This window comes from Aspergillus bombycis (assembly GCF_001792695.1).
Source record: "Aspergillus bombycis strain NRRL26010 chromosome Unknown contig00063, whole genome shotgun sequence".
Lineage (NCBI taxonomy): Eukaryota > Fungi > Ascomycota > Eurotiomycetes > Eurotiales > Aspergillaceae > Aspergillus > Aspergillus bombycis.
Genome location: NW_019170065.1, coordinates 21,620 through 36,251, shown reverse-complemented (window position 1 = coordinate 36,251; position 14,632 = coordinate 21,620). Strand labels below are relative to the sequence as shown.

The 14,632-nt window shown below is 51.1% G+C and overlaps 7 protein-coding genes across 7 annotated transcripts; 4 read left to right on the top strand and 3 right to left on the bottom strand.

Moving 5' to 3' along the window:
* Positions 1–753: 753 nt before the first annotated feature.
* Positions 754–1,992, top strand: ABOM_005927 (protein kinase domain-containing protein; the record flags this gene model as incomplete). The annotated part of the gene is made up of 1 exon (XM_022533056.1): positions 754–1,992. The coding sequence occupies one exon, from the start codon at positions 754–756 to the stop codon at positions 1,990–1,992; it is 1,239 nt and encodes a 412-aa protein (XP_022387606.1).
* A 683-nt stretch (positions 1,993–2,675) lies between these two features.
* Positions 2,676–4,580, bottom strand: ABOM_005926 (uncharacterized protein; the record flags this gene model as incomplete). The annotated part of the gene is made up of 1 exon (XM_022533055.1): positions 2,676–4,580. The coding sequence occupies one exon, from the start codon at positions 4,578–4,580 to the stop codon at positions 2,676–2,678; it is 1,905 nt and encodes a 634-aa protein (XP_022387607.1).
* A 579-nt stretch (positions 4,581–5,159) lies between these two features.
* On the top strand, positions 5,160–6,889 carry ABOM_005925 (putative endosome-associated ubiquitin isopeptidase (AmsH); the record flags this gene model as incomplete). The annotated part of the gene is made up of 2 exons (XM_022533054.1): positions 5,160–5,309; positions 5,372–6,889. 2 exons carry the CDS (start codon positions 5,160–5,162, stop codon positions 6,887–6,889), a joined length of 1,668 nt encoding a protein of 555 aa, XP_022387608.1.
* Positions 6,890–7,349: 460 nt separating this feature from the next.
* Positions 7,350–8,443, top strand: ABOM_005924 (putative oxidative stress response protein Oxr1; the record flags this gene model as incomplete). Its single annotated transcript, XM_022533053.1, has 3 exons — positions 7,350–7,872; positions 7,908–8,238; positions 8,299–8,443. 3 exons carry the CDS (start codon positions 7,350–7,352, stop codon positions 8,441–8,443), a joined length of 999 nt encoding a protein of 332 aa, XP_022387609.1.
* A 655-nt stretch (positions 8,444–9,098) lies between these two features.
* On the bottom strand, positions 9,099–11,718 carry ABOM_005923 (uncharacterized protein; the record flags this gene model as incomplete). Its single annotated transcript, XM_022533052.1, has 3 exons — positions 9,099–9,920; positions 9,975–11,530; positions 11,700–11,718. The coding sequence occupies 3 exons, from the start codon at positions 11,716–11,718 to the stop codon at positions 9,099–9,101; spliced, it is 2,397 nt and encodes a 798-aa protein (XP_022387610.1).
* Positions 11,719–12,201: 483 nt separating this feature from the next.
* On the bottom strand, positions 12,202–13,416 carry trm10 (tRNA (guanine(9)-N(1))-methyltransferase; the record flags this gene model as incomplete). The annotated part of the gene is made up of 1 exon (XM_022533051.1): positions 12,202–13,416. The coding sequence occupies one exon, from the start codon at positions 13,414–13,416 to the stop codon at positions 12,202–12,204; it is 1,215 nt and encodes a 404-aa protein (XP_022387611.1).
* Positions 13,417–13,677: 261 nt separating this feature from the next.
* ABOM_005921 (putative NADH-ubiquinone oxidoreductase subunit GRIM-19) lies at positions 13,678–14,326 on the top strand (the record flags this gene model as incomplete). The annotated part of the gene is made up of 4 exons (XM_022533050.1): positions 13,678–13,728; positions 13,879–13,985; positions 14,064–14,216; positions 14,278–14,326. The coding sequence occupies 4 exons, from the start codon at positions 13,678–13,680 to the stop codon at positions 14,324–14,326; spliced, it is 360 nt and encodes a 119-aa protein (XP_022387612.1).
* Between the last annotated feature and the right edge of the window lie 306 nt (positions 14,327–14,632).

Genomic DNA, 14,632 nt, shown 5'->3' with positions numbered 1-14,632 from the left:
GCTGTCAAGAAGCAACAATGAAGAACCATGTGGGGAGAGAAGGGAGGAAATGATCAGCGGGCTGTATGTCACTGTAACCTACAACAGTCGTAGTTGATACCCTGTTTCATCCACGGTTCCTTCAGAACAATTTTAAGCTATCTGTCGATCGTCCGCCTTTTTTTATTGTTATTTTTATTTCTCTGGGTTCGGTCGGTTTCTTTGAGGGTATTGAACGTTGCAAAAATTTCCGTTGGGGTCCAGACTCAATACCAGTCATTCCTTTTTCTTTGCTCCTCCCCCCTCTTTCTAGATCTGTCGTGGATTTCTTTTTCTTCTTATCTTTAATCTCTAATCCCACTATGCTGTGTGTGCCGTTCCTATCATTTCGTTATCTTTATCTCACCCTATATATTACCTCGATGTCGAGTAATCTCTGACCAGTGCTTGACTCATTCATTCCTCCGAACCAATCTTTGGCTCCGGACATCACCCGTACGCAAGCGTTGCCACCGGCCTTTATATACCACTTGCCCACTCCCCTTCTTTGATTTCTAGAACATTTCTTGATCTAGTCACTGATTTACACCCTTAATTGATATACACTCAACCTTCAAGTCGGCTTTTATTAAGAGTTAATCCAAAAGCAAGACGCGACTTGATCTCACATCTATCTGAACCATACATTTGCTTTCTTCTTGCACCTTACCCTCTGCATAAGGTGCCTAACCCCCGGGACCAACTTCTCCTCACCCCGGATAGTTTACTTTCACAATGGCTGCACACATTCCTATACGATTATCGATCACCACCGAAAATCGAGATGACAAGGCTTCGCCCGTGACACCACTAACAGTGGTGCCGGGACTGACCCCTCCAGTCACCCCCACGAAGGGCGATGACAGTTACTCAAGTGGTACGAGGACGGCCGGATCAAGTCGCTCAAGCTCGTTTGTATCCGAGGGAGAAAAGCCAAGAGATCTCTTTGGGGCTGATGTGCGCCCCTCGAGCCCTCTTCAATATTCCGATGAGCTAGAGTTTCAATATGACCCGAAAGGCCGCCCGGTTGAGTTCGGCCGTGGTGTTTGGAGTGTCGTTTACAAAGCTTCGTCTCGCCCCGCTTCGATATCACCCCTGATGACCCCTCCTAGTTCACCTGCGAGTGGAGGTCGGGTGGTAGCGGTCAAATCTCCTGTCCGGCGAGATGCACACGCTGTCCTGGACGCCGAAGCGTTGGCTTTAACTCGGATTAGTCGAATGCCGGGTTCGGAGCGACATGTCATTCCTTTCCATGGGTACATTTCCGAATCACATTCCATAGTTCTGTCAGCCGTGCCCCTCTCTCTTGCCTCGTACATCGAAGAAAAGGCCGACCTGGCCCAGAAACACAAGTCCACTCGGACTATGTTCGATCCTGTGCAGGGCATGCCCCAGTGGCAAGAGCTTGCAAAAAAGCTTATAACCAGCTTACACTGGCTTCACACGCAGTGCCAAATAGTACACGGGGATATCAAGCCACATAACATCTTGTTGAGATCACGACCCACGGGCAACGATCTAGAATCCGATGAATTCCCGTTTGAACCGCTTTTCGCCGATTTCTCATCCGCACATAACATCACCGGCTCTTCGCTGTCTGCAGAGAAAGAGACAGGGACGTCATTAACGGCTTTGACACCACCTTTCGCCGCCCCCGAGCTGTTGTCTGTGTCATCTCTGAGGTCCCCGGGCACTAGTCCCACCCCCGCAGCCGATGTGTTTTCTCTAGCGGTCACCCTCCTCGCGGCGGCGACAGGCGATCTGCTGCTTTATCCTGGCGCCAGCAATATGCAGCGACTCGCCATGGCTCGTGAAGGCCACCGGGTTATTGACTTTGCCCAATCGGGCCCTAATGGTTCCCGGGTTCCTCGTAACGGACCTGTCGAACAGGTGATCAAACCTGCCGTTTCGAAGGAACCATCTCAACGTATTCAACCCAGTAAATGGGTAGAATTAGTTGCTGCCATGGCCTAAGATCTCATCCCAATAACATATTCTCCATCTACTTTTTTCACAACCATATACCGTTCGATTTCACCATATTATATGAACCAATTGGGACCGTTTTGTCTATCTCTTCTGTTGTCCTTCTTCTATTCTATTTTCTTCCAGGGGGTCTCGATATCTTACTGTTCTCCTACTATTCTTATCCTTTTCTTTCCCTATATTTTCTTTCTTCTCTCACAATAAACAACTAAATGATACCCTATTTGACTGCCATGTGTCGACGTGTGGATGTTCAGCATGTTTTTCGTTCTAGACCATCTCAATATCAAAGAGAACTTGTTTCTAGAATACGCTCCAATGCTTTCACTTCTTATCATGTATTAGAATATCAATTCAAACGTTTAACCCACACACTGCACAGTAAAAACCAATGCAAGACCTGTAGCAAAACCATTGCAAGATGTGAAAGACGAAAAATTCTAGTATATGGATAGTCTATCAAAAGTGATTATATAGGCACATACGTTTATCGATCGTAACCGTTACAGTATAATACAAGATACACAACTCATAAAACGTAGTATACATCCCGAAGATATGGGTATAAAGTCCCCCTCACACGGAGCGGCAAAGGAGGGCGGTGAGTAGAGTAGTGGGTGAGTAGAGTGGATATGGGTGAGATTTCTTAGGCAGGTACTGAATGAGACATGCTAATGGTATCTCTTCCGAGGTTCGAGTTCGCCGGTCCGGAAGGACGTCAACGTCCCACCGAGCAGTCGACTCAGTTGCACCGTGGAGAGGCTCGTATCGCCCTTCTTCTGGTACTCGACGAAGATATCCCACAGTGTGCTGGTCGGTAGCGTACGAACTCGGACGTCGCTTAGGTCGTAGTCCAGGTTCTCCTGGTAGCATGCGACGGGGTTGAGGGGTTCGCAGGCCTCGGGAGAGCCGTGGATGGTCTTCGGCAGATTATCGTAATCTGGCTTGGGGGTTTTTGCTGCGAGGACAGCTAGGCCGGGGATGGCCTTGACGATGTCGTTGATGGGTCGTTCGGGGAAGATCAGTTCCAGGAGCTCGGCGACTGTCAGTAGGCTACGGGTGCCGATGGTGAGAGAGAGGGCTTCGAAGAGGCGAAGAGGGGCATCCCTTTGCGCCGGATCCAGCTGGTTGAGTTTCTGCAGGGCTTGTGGGTTCGAGTCGGCCTCGAAGTAAAGGATGCTTCTCTCAGTTTCCCGGGGATAGAGTTCTTCGGGTTTGATGAGCAATGGCTCAAAAGGGCGCCGGTCCCAGTGGAGGATTGCATTGTCGAAGTCTCCAGTTTGTAGAGCCGCTCGCTTGTTATCAACGATGACGGGAACTTCGTTCCTTACTGAGTAGTGTACTTCCGACACTCCCTGATCTAAGCGAGACTTGGCGGCCTCAATATTCTTCAGAATGGGCTTCAGTGCCGCCGAAGTCTTGCGAGATTTTGCCGCCGTCCGTGACAGGGTGGTTGTCAGTTCGTCGATTTCGGCAATACCTGTAGCCTGGCGCACGCGGTAATACATGTCGCGGTTCTCTTTGTTCAGTTGGATCCAGCCTCGTTGTTGCGTTGGATTCATCTTGCCGTCCTTTCCAGGCGCTCCGGTAGTGATTTTCTTCCAAACTTTCTCGTGCCAGTCGGTAAAAGGGCGCGGCACGTAAGGCACCGGTAATCTGCCCGGGTCAGGACTTTTTGGGGCCATGGGAATGGGCGGTAATTCTCTGCCGGGAGGTGTGATAACGCCCTGCTCTGCCGCTCTCTGAGCAACGCGCGAGGCATTATCCGCCACCAAATCCCATCCCTTCAGAAAAGCCCATGTACTGGGGTCCCTTGGAGCCGCGACTTCGAATGCATGCAATGCAACGTTCTCGGTCCACAGTGCCGGTCGTTTGCGCTCTATGATGGTCCGCGGAACGACCTGTTGTGCATCTGATATGGGGAGTGATGCGATCATACGCACGCTTCCATAAGAATGCAATCCCGTCTGGTGCATACAAGCCTCCATGAAAACCGACCACCAGCGTGCTGGGGTATAGTGGTCCTTCTTTGAGGCAACTGGAGGCAGGTTGGCTAAGATAAGGAGCGTATCGTTCTTGGGCAAAATGCCGCTGTCATCACGGTTCGATGGTCCCTGCTCCGGGAAATGCTTCGATAGTATACTTTTCCAATCCGCAATAGCATGGATGTCTGCACACAGTAGTTCATAGCTGGGGTTGGTCTCTGCCAATGGCTGGAGCAATGGCTTGTATAACGTCAAATCAGGTTCGATAAGGACATGCCGGCGGGGTTTGAGGAGCTCATTGATCTTCGAAGACCATAGTCCGGCGCCGGGCCATAGGTCGAGAATGTCCACGGCAGGGTTGCGAAGGAGGAAGGGTGATAGGCGTTGAAGAACATCGTCTATGTAAGAAGCCTGTCGCATTAGAGTCTCCTTCTGTATAATATTGGCCTTGAGGAGCAGCTCACCGCACAAGCTTTCACTTGCTATTTCTGCCTTCCGAATGGACTTCCTCTTTGCGGTCAAAGGGAAGCACTTATACAGCGCCTGTGTTAAGGGAACATGAGGTATGGGCGTCCACCGGTTGAATCTCATCTTAAGTGCAAGTCAGGGATGTCGTATGGTCGCCCACACCGACTCTCCATCATTGGTCTGGATAGTGCTTTTTACCTCTACCGAATCAATTCCATTGTAAAGGAAAAAGTTGGAGTTGAAGCTTTTAAGAACCGCGGCGGCGGGAACGGACACCAAAGAGGAAAAGGACCCGCAGTTTATTTTTCTTAATGCAAATACGTACTAAATAAATTCCATAAATGAGCTGAAAATCACTGTTCCTAGCTTCATTGTTTCGACTCGCTCCCAGCCTTTTTGCAAAGCATGTTCCGGCCTCTGGGATCTGCTGTTTCTACAGCACAATTCTTATTTTGATCGATCGAGTATTATCCGACAGATCTCTCAGTGCTTATAATTGATCTCAACTTCCCCCAAGGTTTTCGCAGAGCCCGGCTGCCTGCTCCGTCGATGCGGAACGTCCCCACACGCCGTGGCGGTAGACCTCGATGATCCCTCGCTGCACCTTATGATCGAACGAGTCGCTTGGAACCTGGCCATTTCGGGTTACCGGAACTTATACTACTGATTTCCCTCACGCACGCTCCCTTCGTATGTGCCGTCATGGCCTCGCATATGCCTCCGGCCACAGGCGCGGGGGCCTCAGCCCCTCGAAAGGTCGAGGAAATCGCCCGAGAGGCGCAGAACTATGAATACAACCCCTCGATTCCTCTGCGGTTTTGGTTAAGGACCGCCACGAATTTACTGAGAGAGGTCAGTTTGATGCTACCGACTTCGTTGAATCTCCGAGGGCTAACCAGCAGTGCCCTTTACAGGCTGGTATTTACGAACGAGAGGGAGACGATGAACAAGCGTATTGCCTGTTATTTCGCCATGCTCAGTTGGTTCTCGAGAACCTGGCAAAACATTCCGAAGCCAAAAATGAGCAGAATCGGAAAGCTCTGATGGAAGCAAACAAGGATGTCAACAGGAATCTCAAAAAGTTGGAAATCCTCAGACCTCGAATCAATAAACGATATAAACGCTATACAGAGTTGATGAATGATCGCCAAGCTCGAAGCCCGCCCTTGGGAACGAACAAGACCGGGCCCAACCAGCAGCAGCCCCAGGATCCCGCATTGGTAGGTATTGCCAAGCCTCTGGAGGCTGGCGAGAACCGAGACCTGGCAGTTAAATTAGCGAGGACGGAAATACACCGGAGGGCCACAGCCAGGAAAGCTGTACATCAAGCTGGAAGAACACCCGAAGAGGAGCAGCGTCGACGCACGGCAGGTATCTGGGGTGACTTGGGGAGCGCTCTGGACAGAAACGGCCCAGACACGGACAATGACTTGAGTCGACGGATACAAGATGTCAGGGTCAACATGGACCATGCGCACGATGCGGACCGTCAAAGGAAGGCAACAGAATCCACGGCGCGACCGTTGACTGCAGGATCCTTTACGTCCGCGTATAAGTACCCAACAGTGCCTCGCCAGAAGGCGCTAGATATTGCGCCCTCCACGACCAACGGAGCGAGAGATGCGACGATGTCCTCCCCAGCGGCCCCGATGCGGCCTCCAAAAGAACGATTTGAGCCTCTCCAGCCAGTGGTCTTAGATGGGCCATCGCCGCCCCCAAGACCGGACAAGATCTCCCCAATACCCCTGGCATCCGCAGCTCAAACACAAGCTCCAGCTCCTCCGGTGAAAGTCAAGCCAGTCGCGGATGATGGGGATGGCCGTTCAAATTTGGACCCATCCAGCTTCACCTTCAAACCGGCCGCCTACCTGGAGAATGGTACCCCTCTCCGGACGGTTTTCCTACCCCCAGAGCTACGATCAACGTTCCTTTCGCTGGCAGCTTCGAACACACGACGCAACCTGGAAACATGCGGTATACTTTGTGGGACCTTGATATCTAACGCTCTGTTCGTCTCCCGGCTTCTCATCCCCGAGCAAACCGCCACATCGGACACGTGCGAAACGGTGAACGAGACTGCCATATTTGAATACTGCGACTCGGAGGATTTGATGATCCTCGGCTGGATTCATACCCACCCGACGCAAACATGCTTCATGAGCTCGAGAGATCTGCATACGCATTCTGGATACCAAGTGATGTTGCCCGAGAGCATTGCGATTGTCTGCGCTCCGAGCAAAACACCGGACTGGGGCGTTTTCCGATTGACCGACCCGCCCGGGCTCAAGACGGTCCTCAACTGTACGCAGCCCGGTCTGTTTCACCCGCACGCCGAGACCAACATCTATACCGATGCGCTACGACCGGGGCATGTGTTCGAAGCCAAGGGGCTCGAATTCGAGACTGTGGATCTGCGGCCGAACGGATCCTAAATCTAACGATGGCTGCCATTTCACGATTTATGAGAGCGTACTCTGCCACTTTCTAGAGGGTTCATTCTATTTTAATATTGTCGGATATCCCATCTCTTGCTCTGTAGTTATTCGAAATCTCTGGGCGGCATGTGCCGTATAGATATAGCTTTGGATGTGCTAGGAGAATTGTGCTGTAGCGTTGGAAGAGAGACCAAAATCCAACTGATTTCAATAAATACGCTGCCCTATGAGGCTGGGGATCACCCCACCCGTGACCCGAAAGGGAACTAAACTCAAACGATCATTTGTTATCTTAATTTCAATCTCCTCCTCCAACGGCTCGTCGCTTGTTCTTCACTCGAACCGCCGTCTGCAGTTCCGTGGTAGCCAATTGAATGCCTGAGCAATTTCGTTCCCTGGATCCGTGAGCTCCTCCTCCTCCTCCTCCTCCATCCCTCTTCCCGTCCCCGCTGCACGCATGTCTTCCTCCGCCTCCAGCTCGAGATCCGCATCTCGCTCTCGACAATCGAACAACGCCCAGATTCATCAATCGACTGCGTCCTACTTCTCCTACCCCGTCACACATGTCGTATCAGGCCTCTACCGTCGCCTGACCGACCCACCAGCCTCGAAATCAAAGACCAGCATGAACCGCAATCGATCCTCCATGACGACCCCAAACGACTCCATCACCTCCTCTCAGGTCTTCACTCCCGTTCGAACCGCATCACCTTTCCAGCCTCCACCGCTCACTCCCCTCACCCTCACCGGCGACCCCTCCAACCTCCAACAGCAGCTCCTAACTCGCGCCCTGGCCGAGGAAATCCGGCTGCTAGTCCCAGCCCGCCTGCAACTCGTCGACACTTGGCGTCTCGCCTACAGCCTGGACCGGGACGCGCCTCGCTCGCCACCCTCTATGAAAATTGTCGAGAAATGTCTCACCGTAGCCCGCGGGCGGGCTACGTCCTCATCGTCCGCGACTCTTCTCCCTCCGGCGCCGTGTTCGGTGCTTACATGACCGACCCCCCGCATCCAGATTCTCATTACTACGGTACGGGCGAATGTTTCCTCTGGCGCGCGAGCGTTCTCGCTCCTCCTACGAACCTGAGCCTGTCCCGCGACGGGCCCCCATCAGAGGACATGCTCGAACTCGCCGGTCTGCCCCTCCCGCCGAGCGCTGATACCACGCATGCTGGTCGATCCACGACCCTGCGGGCCAGCGATGCTAAGTTGGCACCCCCGCCAGCTAGTGGACGTACTAGCGGTGCCAGTACCCCAGAGAGAATCCGGTTTAAGGCGTTCCCGTACAGCGGAGTGAATGATTATATGATGTTCTGTGAAACGGGATTTCTCAGCTTAGGTGGAGGGTAAGCTCGTTCTTTCTGAATACTGGCAGCAACTGTTTATGATAACTAACATCGAAGCAGAGATGGCCATTATGGTCTGTGGGTTGACTCGAGCCTGGAAAAGGGCGTGAGTGCCGGGTGCCAGACATTCGGCAATGAACCCCTGTCAGATGAGGGCGTCAAATTTGATATCCTTGGTGTCGAAGTATGGTATGTCGGTGCTTGAGGGTTTGTTGGTTGAGTTATCCTTGGATGTAATGCAGGTGGAGTATCTTGGTAGATTGTGGTGTATCTTGGGCTTTGGGTGCATTGTTTAGTACGTCAGTTAGCCGGTCTTTGTCGAGCTGTTTTGATATATCTATCTACTTATAATACCCGTGCACGGTTGTGGCTGGTCTCATCGTGTTGTGCACCGTTGTTGAATCTTACATAGTTTCCATGCTGATAGGAAAGAGAAAAGTTTCCTCTATATCATGAGCGATGCATACTTCACATATGTAGAGTGGTCGTCGATCTCTGAACAATTATAGCACTCATTACTGGAGAAATGTCATCCGAAATTCATAATTCGTACTCATGTATTACTAGAGATTTATCTCGAGATTGCAAAGACCATAATTCAATCCCACCCTTTCCATCTCATTGGTAAGTTGCCATATCGCCGTCTGGAGAAAGATTGTCCATGGTTTATCGTACGGGAAATTGCACGAGAAGATCATAGAAGCGGTGTAAGAACAGGGCTCTAGGAATTATTAAGGAACAGAAAAAGGCAGTGAAGAAAAAACAAAAGAAGACAAAAGGGGGTATGCAGTGTACAAGAAAAGAACAACCGAGGTAATAAATAAGTAAAAGTCCCTTGACTAGAGAACGGGGCCGGACGTTTAGTATGGTGAGTTGACAATATCATCTCGTCCCAACCGGCTGCCCCACCGGGTGCTGCGACGGCTTGGGGTGACTGGGGGCCCTGCAATACTCTCACGAGTGGGCTTCTGGAGAGCTCTCTTGGCGACCATGTTGACCTCGTTCGGCAAAGCGACAATGACGTTCTTGTCAGAACCAAATCGGAAGTTGTCTGCCATAACCTCTTCAGAGTACCGCTTGATCGTATAGGGATCCTTGCGTCCAGCAAGCACCTTCTTCAAGCTCCATGTGACGATGAACGGACCCGTTGCCGTGATAATCGACGTCTCTTGTGAATCAACACCGGTATTGAAGCGAGCTTGGGTGAAAGCGAGAGGCTTCTTGGTTTCATGCTGGAACTGTGCGACATGTGCCGGCTGGAGACCAAGACGACGAGGTTGGGGCTTAGCGTCTTTGCCGAATGAACGCTCGAAACCAAGCTTGCCTTCATTCTTGCCTTCCTTCTGCAGGGAGTCGATGAGAAGAAGGTAGGTACGGCAGGTGGCGAGAACCCAGCGCCCATCGGCGGACACGTCTAGACCAATGATAGGTTCGCCCAGTGCAGGAATATGGGTCTTGGCGTTGATCCCCAGGCGGTCGAACATGCGAATATCTCCCTTGTTCGAAGCGACAGCGATGTATCCCTTTTCAGTCGTGGCCACGGAGGAGAAGTCGTTCTTGCTAGCATACTGCTTCAAATCCGCATCGACAAGTTTGTTGCCTGCCAGACGGGGATCAATGCGGTAGAGCGCATTCTGAGAGGCTCCAACGAAAGTTTGAGCATTGGTCATTTGGGAGAATTTCTATGACAGTTAGCAAAGCTTCAGACATAATCATTTGATGTTTGTTAGGCTTACGGTTTCTGGTGCAAATGTGCTGACAGGAATATCGTCATGAACCTTCCACTCGTCGACAATCTTACCATACTCTAGGTCCATGCGATAAAGAGAGTTAGGGTCGTCCCCATTTTGAAGAATCATGTTGGAGTCCTCGGCATGCAACATGACCTTCTTGGGGCTGAACAGTTTGCCGTTTGGTGTCTCCACCTTAGAGATATTGGTAGAGAACTCAAGGTTGTTGTCTGGAGTGTGTTTGAAGACACCAATCTTGGAACCCCGGACAACAAACGATCTATCGTGCTTGTAACCGACTGCAAGTTGCGAGTTGACATTGCCGTCGTCATCGTGTGTAACCACATCGTCCTCTTCTTCATCGCTGTCATAGTGTTCACTGCGTTGACCGTCGTACTGGTCCTCCTCTTCCTCTTCCTCCTCTTCTTCCTCCTCCAGGTTGTCGGCTGCGTCCTCCATGGTAAGGTCCTGGAAGGCATCCAAGACATATTCCCGGTCGTCCTCCTTCACCTTGACCCATTTCATCTCGTTCAGTTGTTCCCAAAGCGCTTGCATCAGACCCTCCTGGAAGCGTTCCTCAGTTTCTTGGTCTTTGAAACGTAAGAGCCAAGAGTATGCGGAGCCATCCTCAGCGTAGTGGTTGAAGATAAAGGAAAGATATTCAAAGTTAAAGACAGGGTTAATATCCGCGACAACAGCCTGTCCAAGCCATTCCTTCTCAGTACCGCTGATTTGAAGCCAATACTGCCAGTTACCGATCTCAGATACAGTGGCAGTCACCTCGGTGTCTTGGATAACGAACGTTCCACTTGGGAAGTCAAACATATGCAGTTCAGCCTTTTCCTTTGCAAGAACTTCCTTGGCTTCAGGCTGTTCTGCCGATGGCGGTGCCACAGTGGGCTCCTCTCCATTGTCAACTGGCTTGATCTGTCCTTTGGACTTCTGATATTCAACATCCTTGGCCATCGCAGCGGCTGAATCTCCAGAAGTAAGCGAGTGAGCGCGAGACTTGGTTGGTGATGCGATGGGGCTCGCGGAGGGGATGGGCTTCTCCTCTTGGTACGAGAACTGTTGAAGATCCTGCTCGGTTGCTTTTTGAGCGCTTTGTCGGTACTTCCGCTCGTACTGGCACTGGAAGGCAGCCAGCTCAAAAGTAGGGATCTTATCGGCTGGTACGGACGGGTCGCAAACGAATTCGTACAGGTCGCCGATATCACCGCTCAGGTCTCTCCAGGCCAGAACCTTGGCGCCCCCTTCGCGGACTTCAGTACGGAAGTGCAAAGCCTCGTCAAGAAGGAAGATCTTCTCGTCTTTGTCGAAGTTATCCACGCCACCTTGCTCGTCTTCGTCGGCGCTTAGTTCTTCCTCGCCCTCCTCGTAGGCTCTTTGGATAACAAGTTGATATTGATACTCTTGTCCGGTACGTCGGATCGACGCAGCCGCGTCCTTGAAGATAAGTTCCGAGTACCCCTTGGGTGACAGAGGGCGGACTAGATAAAGCTCGCCCTGAGGGATCTCGATGATAGACTCTTTGGAAGTATCCCCGAAGAGGAACTTGCTCACTAGAAGCCAAGAGATAACGTGTTAGTGTCAGATAGGGAGGCCAAGGGGAAGTGATGGGACAGGGAGGTAATCAAGTGAGGGAGGGGTGGATGGCGGGGTAATAAAGATTAGAGATTAAAAGAGGGGCTGAATAAAAGGAAAGTGGAGGAAGGAAAAGTAAGCTCGTACCATTGCGGATCATAAACATGGCTGCGATCTCTGGCTGTCTGAGCAACAGCGGCTGTTTACTCCAGGTGTGGAAAAAAGAACAGGGTTCGGGAACAAAGTCCGCTAGGAAGTGGTGGACAAGGAAGCGGACCACTACGAAGGGGAAAGAAGGTAAAGAAAAAGAAAAGAGATGCGACTAGGAGGGGAGGACCATCACCTAGAGGATGAGAGTACAAATGACGACGCAGTGATATTCACTCAAGCAAGGGAGTCTCTCTGATCTCCAGCGCTCGTGGTCTTGTTTGGTAAAAAGCGAAGGAAAAGTTGTTTGTGTTGATCTTCCGTCATCGATCGTCAGTGGCAACCGTTGTGGCGCTGTGGCGCTCCGGTCATGTGGCTGAAACGTGTCGAGTAGTCACGTGCTTTTATAGTATTGTGCTATGCATGTACAAGAGTGTCGACTGAGCATACCATAAATGTTTGAATGTTCATGTTCATCAGAGTTTCTTTCTTCTATATGGCATCAAGGATTGGTACTAGGAGCAGCAGCTTCAGCTTCTAGTGCATCAGCTTCATCTTCTGGTTCAGCAGCTTCCACTTCTTCATCCGAGTCAGCTTCGGCAACATCGCCTTCCGGTGATGGATCTTCAGAGTCTCGCCCCGAGTCCTTCAGGGTACCACCCTTTCTCCGAGGAATAACTTTCATGAAAGCTTCACCCCAATCTCCGAGTTCCAGCCATCGGATCATAATCTCCACAACGTGGTTGGTCGCCAACACTTGGCGCGAGGCCATTTGAATGTAATCCCCAATAGGCAATTTAGCCGTCTTGATTCCCTTTTCCACTGCCGTTTTGTAGCAAATTGCTTTATGACGGTTCTTGTCCACCAGTCCGCCGACTATGTAGGTACTGTATGGCTTTAATTCCGTCAGCGTGTTTGGGCTATCACTGCTGAGGTACACAATCTCTCCGTCTTCAGGCGCTGCGTCCGTCTTGTTAGCAAACATGCCTGCCAACTGACCTCCATTAGGCTCCTTCATCCATTCCTTGGCCTGTTCTGCAGCATGCGCAAAATCGTCTTCCATGAAGCGGATTCCCTTCCAATTATTATATGACTTTGCTAGCGTTGTGTCGAAACGCTCCTTGAGCAATTTATTGAAGGAAGAGAACACCATATGAGTACGGTAGGGCGCTCCCCTATTATCGGAGTAAGAGCGCGTAAGCTGTGATGAAAGGGAAATCCGTTCCTTTTCAAGCATCAAGTCATCGTAGCCACAGTCAACAACCAGGGTGATCGGCAGCAAGGTCGACTGCTTGAACTTCTGCCGATTTGGCATCCAAGTCTGAAGAAGCTGGTCTACTGCCTCTTGGCCGCCTTCCTCTCTTGCCTCTTTCAATGCCTCGCGTCTTCGTTGTTTCCTTGCGACCGTCTTTTCTTTCCGTTGAGTCCTGCGCTGGTCCTTTTGCGCGTCCCACTGCTCTCTGCGACGGAGTTTCTTCAATTGTCTCTTCGATATTTTGGGCGCATCATCTTTGCTTTCATCCACAGTTTGCTGCCCATCCTTTGACTTGTCATCGGCACCATTCGCTGCTGTTGCGACATCGTTCTGCGTAGTGGGCTGGGCGGCGTGCTCGTGGGGAACAGATCCCACAGCTCCAGTCATTGTAGGCTCCGAATCCTCCTGTCCCTCGTCATTGCTCAATTTTGGATACTTCCTAGGCCTTTCGTCGTCCTCCATTGTGTGATATCAGCGTCAAACCAAAGCTATATGCCCTTGTCGCGGCGAATTGTGATTTCTCAAAACTAAAGAGAAACCCAAGCTCCGGGAACAAGCACCAAAAAATCACCAGCAACCAATGAGCGACAGCGCAGCCCGCATTACCAAACCAAAGCCGTCGCACGTGACCATCACTCCAACTTCGTCGAGCATCATCGGCGGATCTTCCCTACGGATATCCCAAGATTACATTGAACGCTGCTGTGTCCGTCAGTCGTCAAAATGCCTCAGGATATGCCCCCCGTTGGGGGCTACGGGCCAGTTCAGTACAAGGTATGTGCAGCATGTCCCGTTTCCCAGCGTGGGTGTTCAATTGCCCTGGAATCATCGGCCCCAAATGTCTACTTGAATCGCCTCACGGATCACGCTTCCATTGCCGCCGTGAACCTGTTTCAAGGACGCCCTGGTTAACATGCTCGATAGCGTAACATCCCCGCCCGTGGTTTCCGCCCCGTCACCTACCTCATCGGTATGCACCTCTTAATGGGCTACGGCTACTACAAGCTATTCCACGGTATCCGCGAACAAAAGTACGTAACCCACCGCTTTCACTCCCCGGATCGAATGCAAAAGAAGCACAGTGCTGATTGCATTTGAACTTGAAATAGTGAGCTTGCCCGCGAAAAGGTCTGGGGCCGTCTCCACATCCTCCCTCTCCTCCAGGCCGAAGAGGACCGCGACCAGGTCCGTCGTCATTTCGCCGACAAGGCCCGCGAGAAGGAGCTCTTGGGCTCTGAGTCCAAGGTTTACAACTCTGAGCGGTATGACCCTTCCTCTACTATCACTTATCGGTGCAAGAGTACTCATTCCTGACTGATGCAGCTTCGTCCGCCCTACCTTCGTATACACACCCACTAAGGTCTCTCAATAAGCGATTGCAATTGTCTTGTGTTTGGATTCGTTTATGTTAACTTTGCATGCTTACTTGAGCACCTCGGTGGACGGGTCCTGATTTATGGTTACAACACAATTCGGAGTCTTTGTGCGGGATCTGTTAGATCAGTAAGACGATAGGAAAGCTGGAGGGGGGCACTGTATGATGCAGATATACCGTCTAAAGGAGAGTGGTTAGTTTGCAATATGTGTTTTTTTTACTGGGTTAAAAAAGAGTTCCAATATCTATTCGGTACAGAAAGTAAGGACTGCTTAGAATGAACAGGCGTAGTCCTGCGTATCA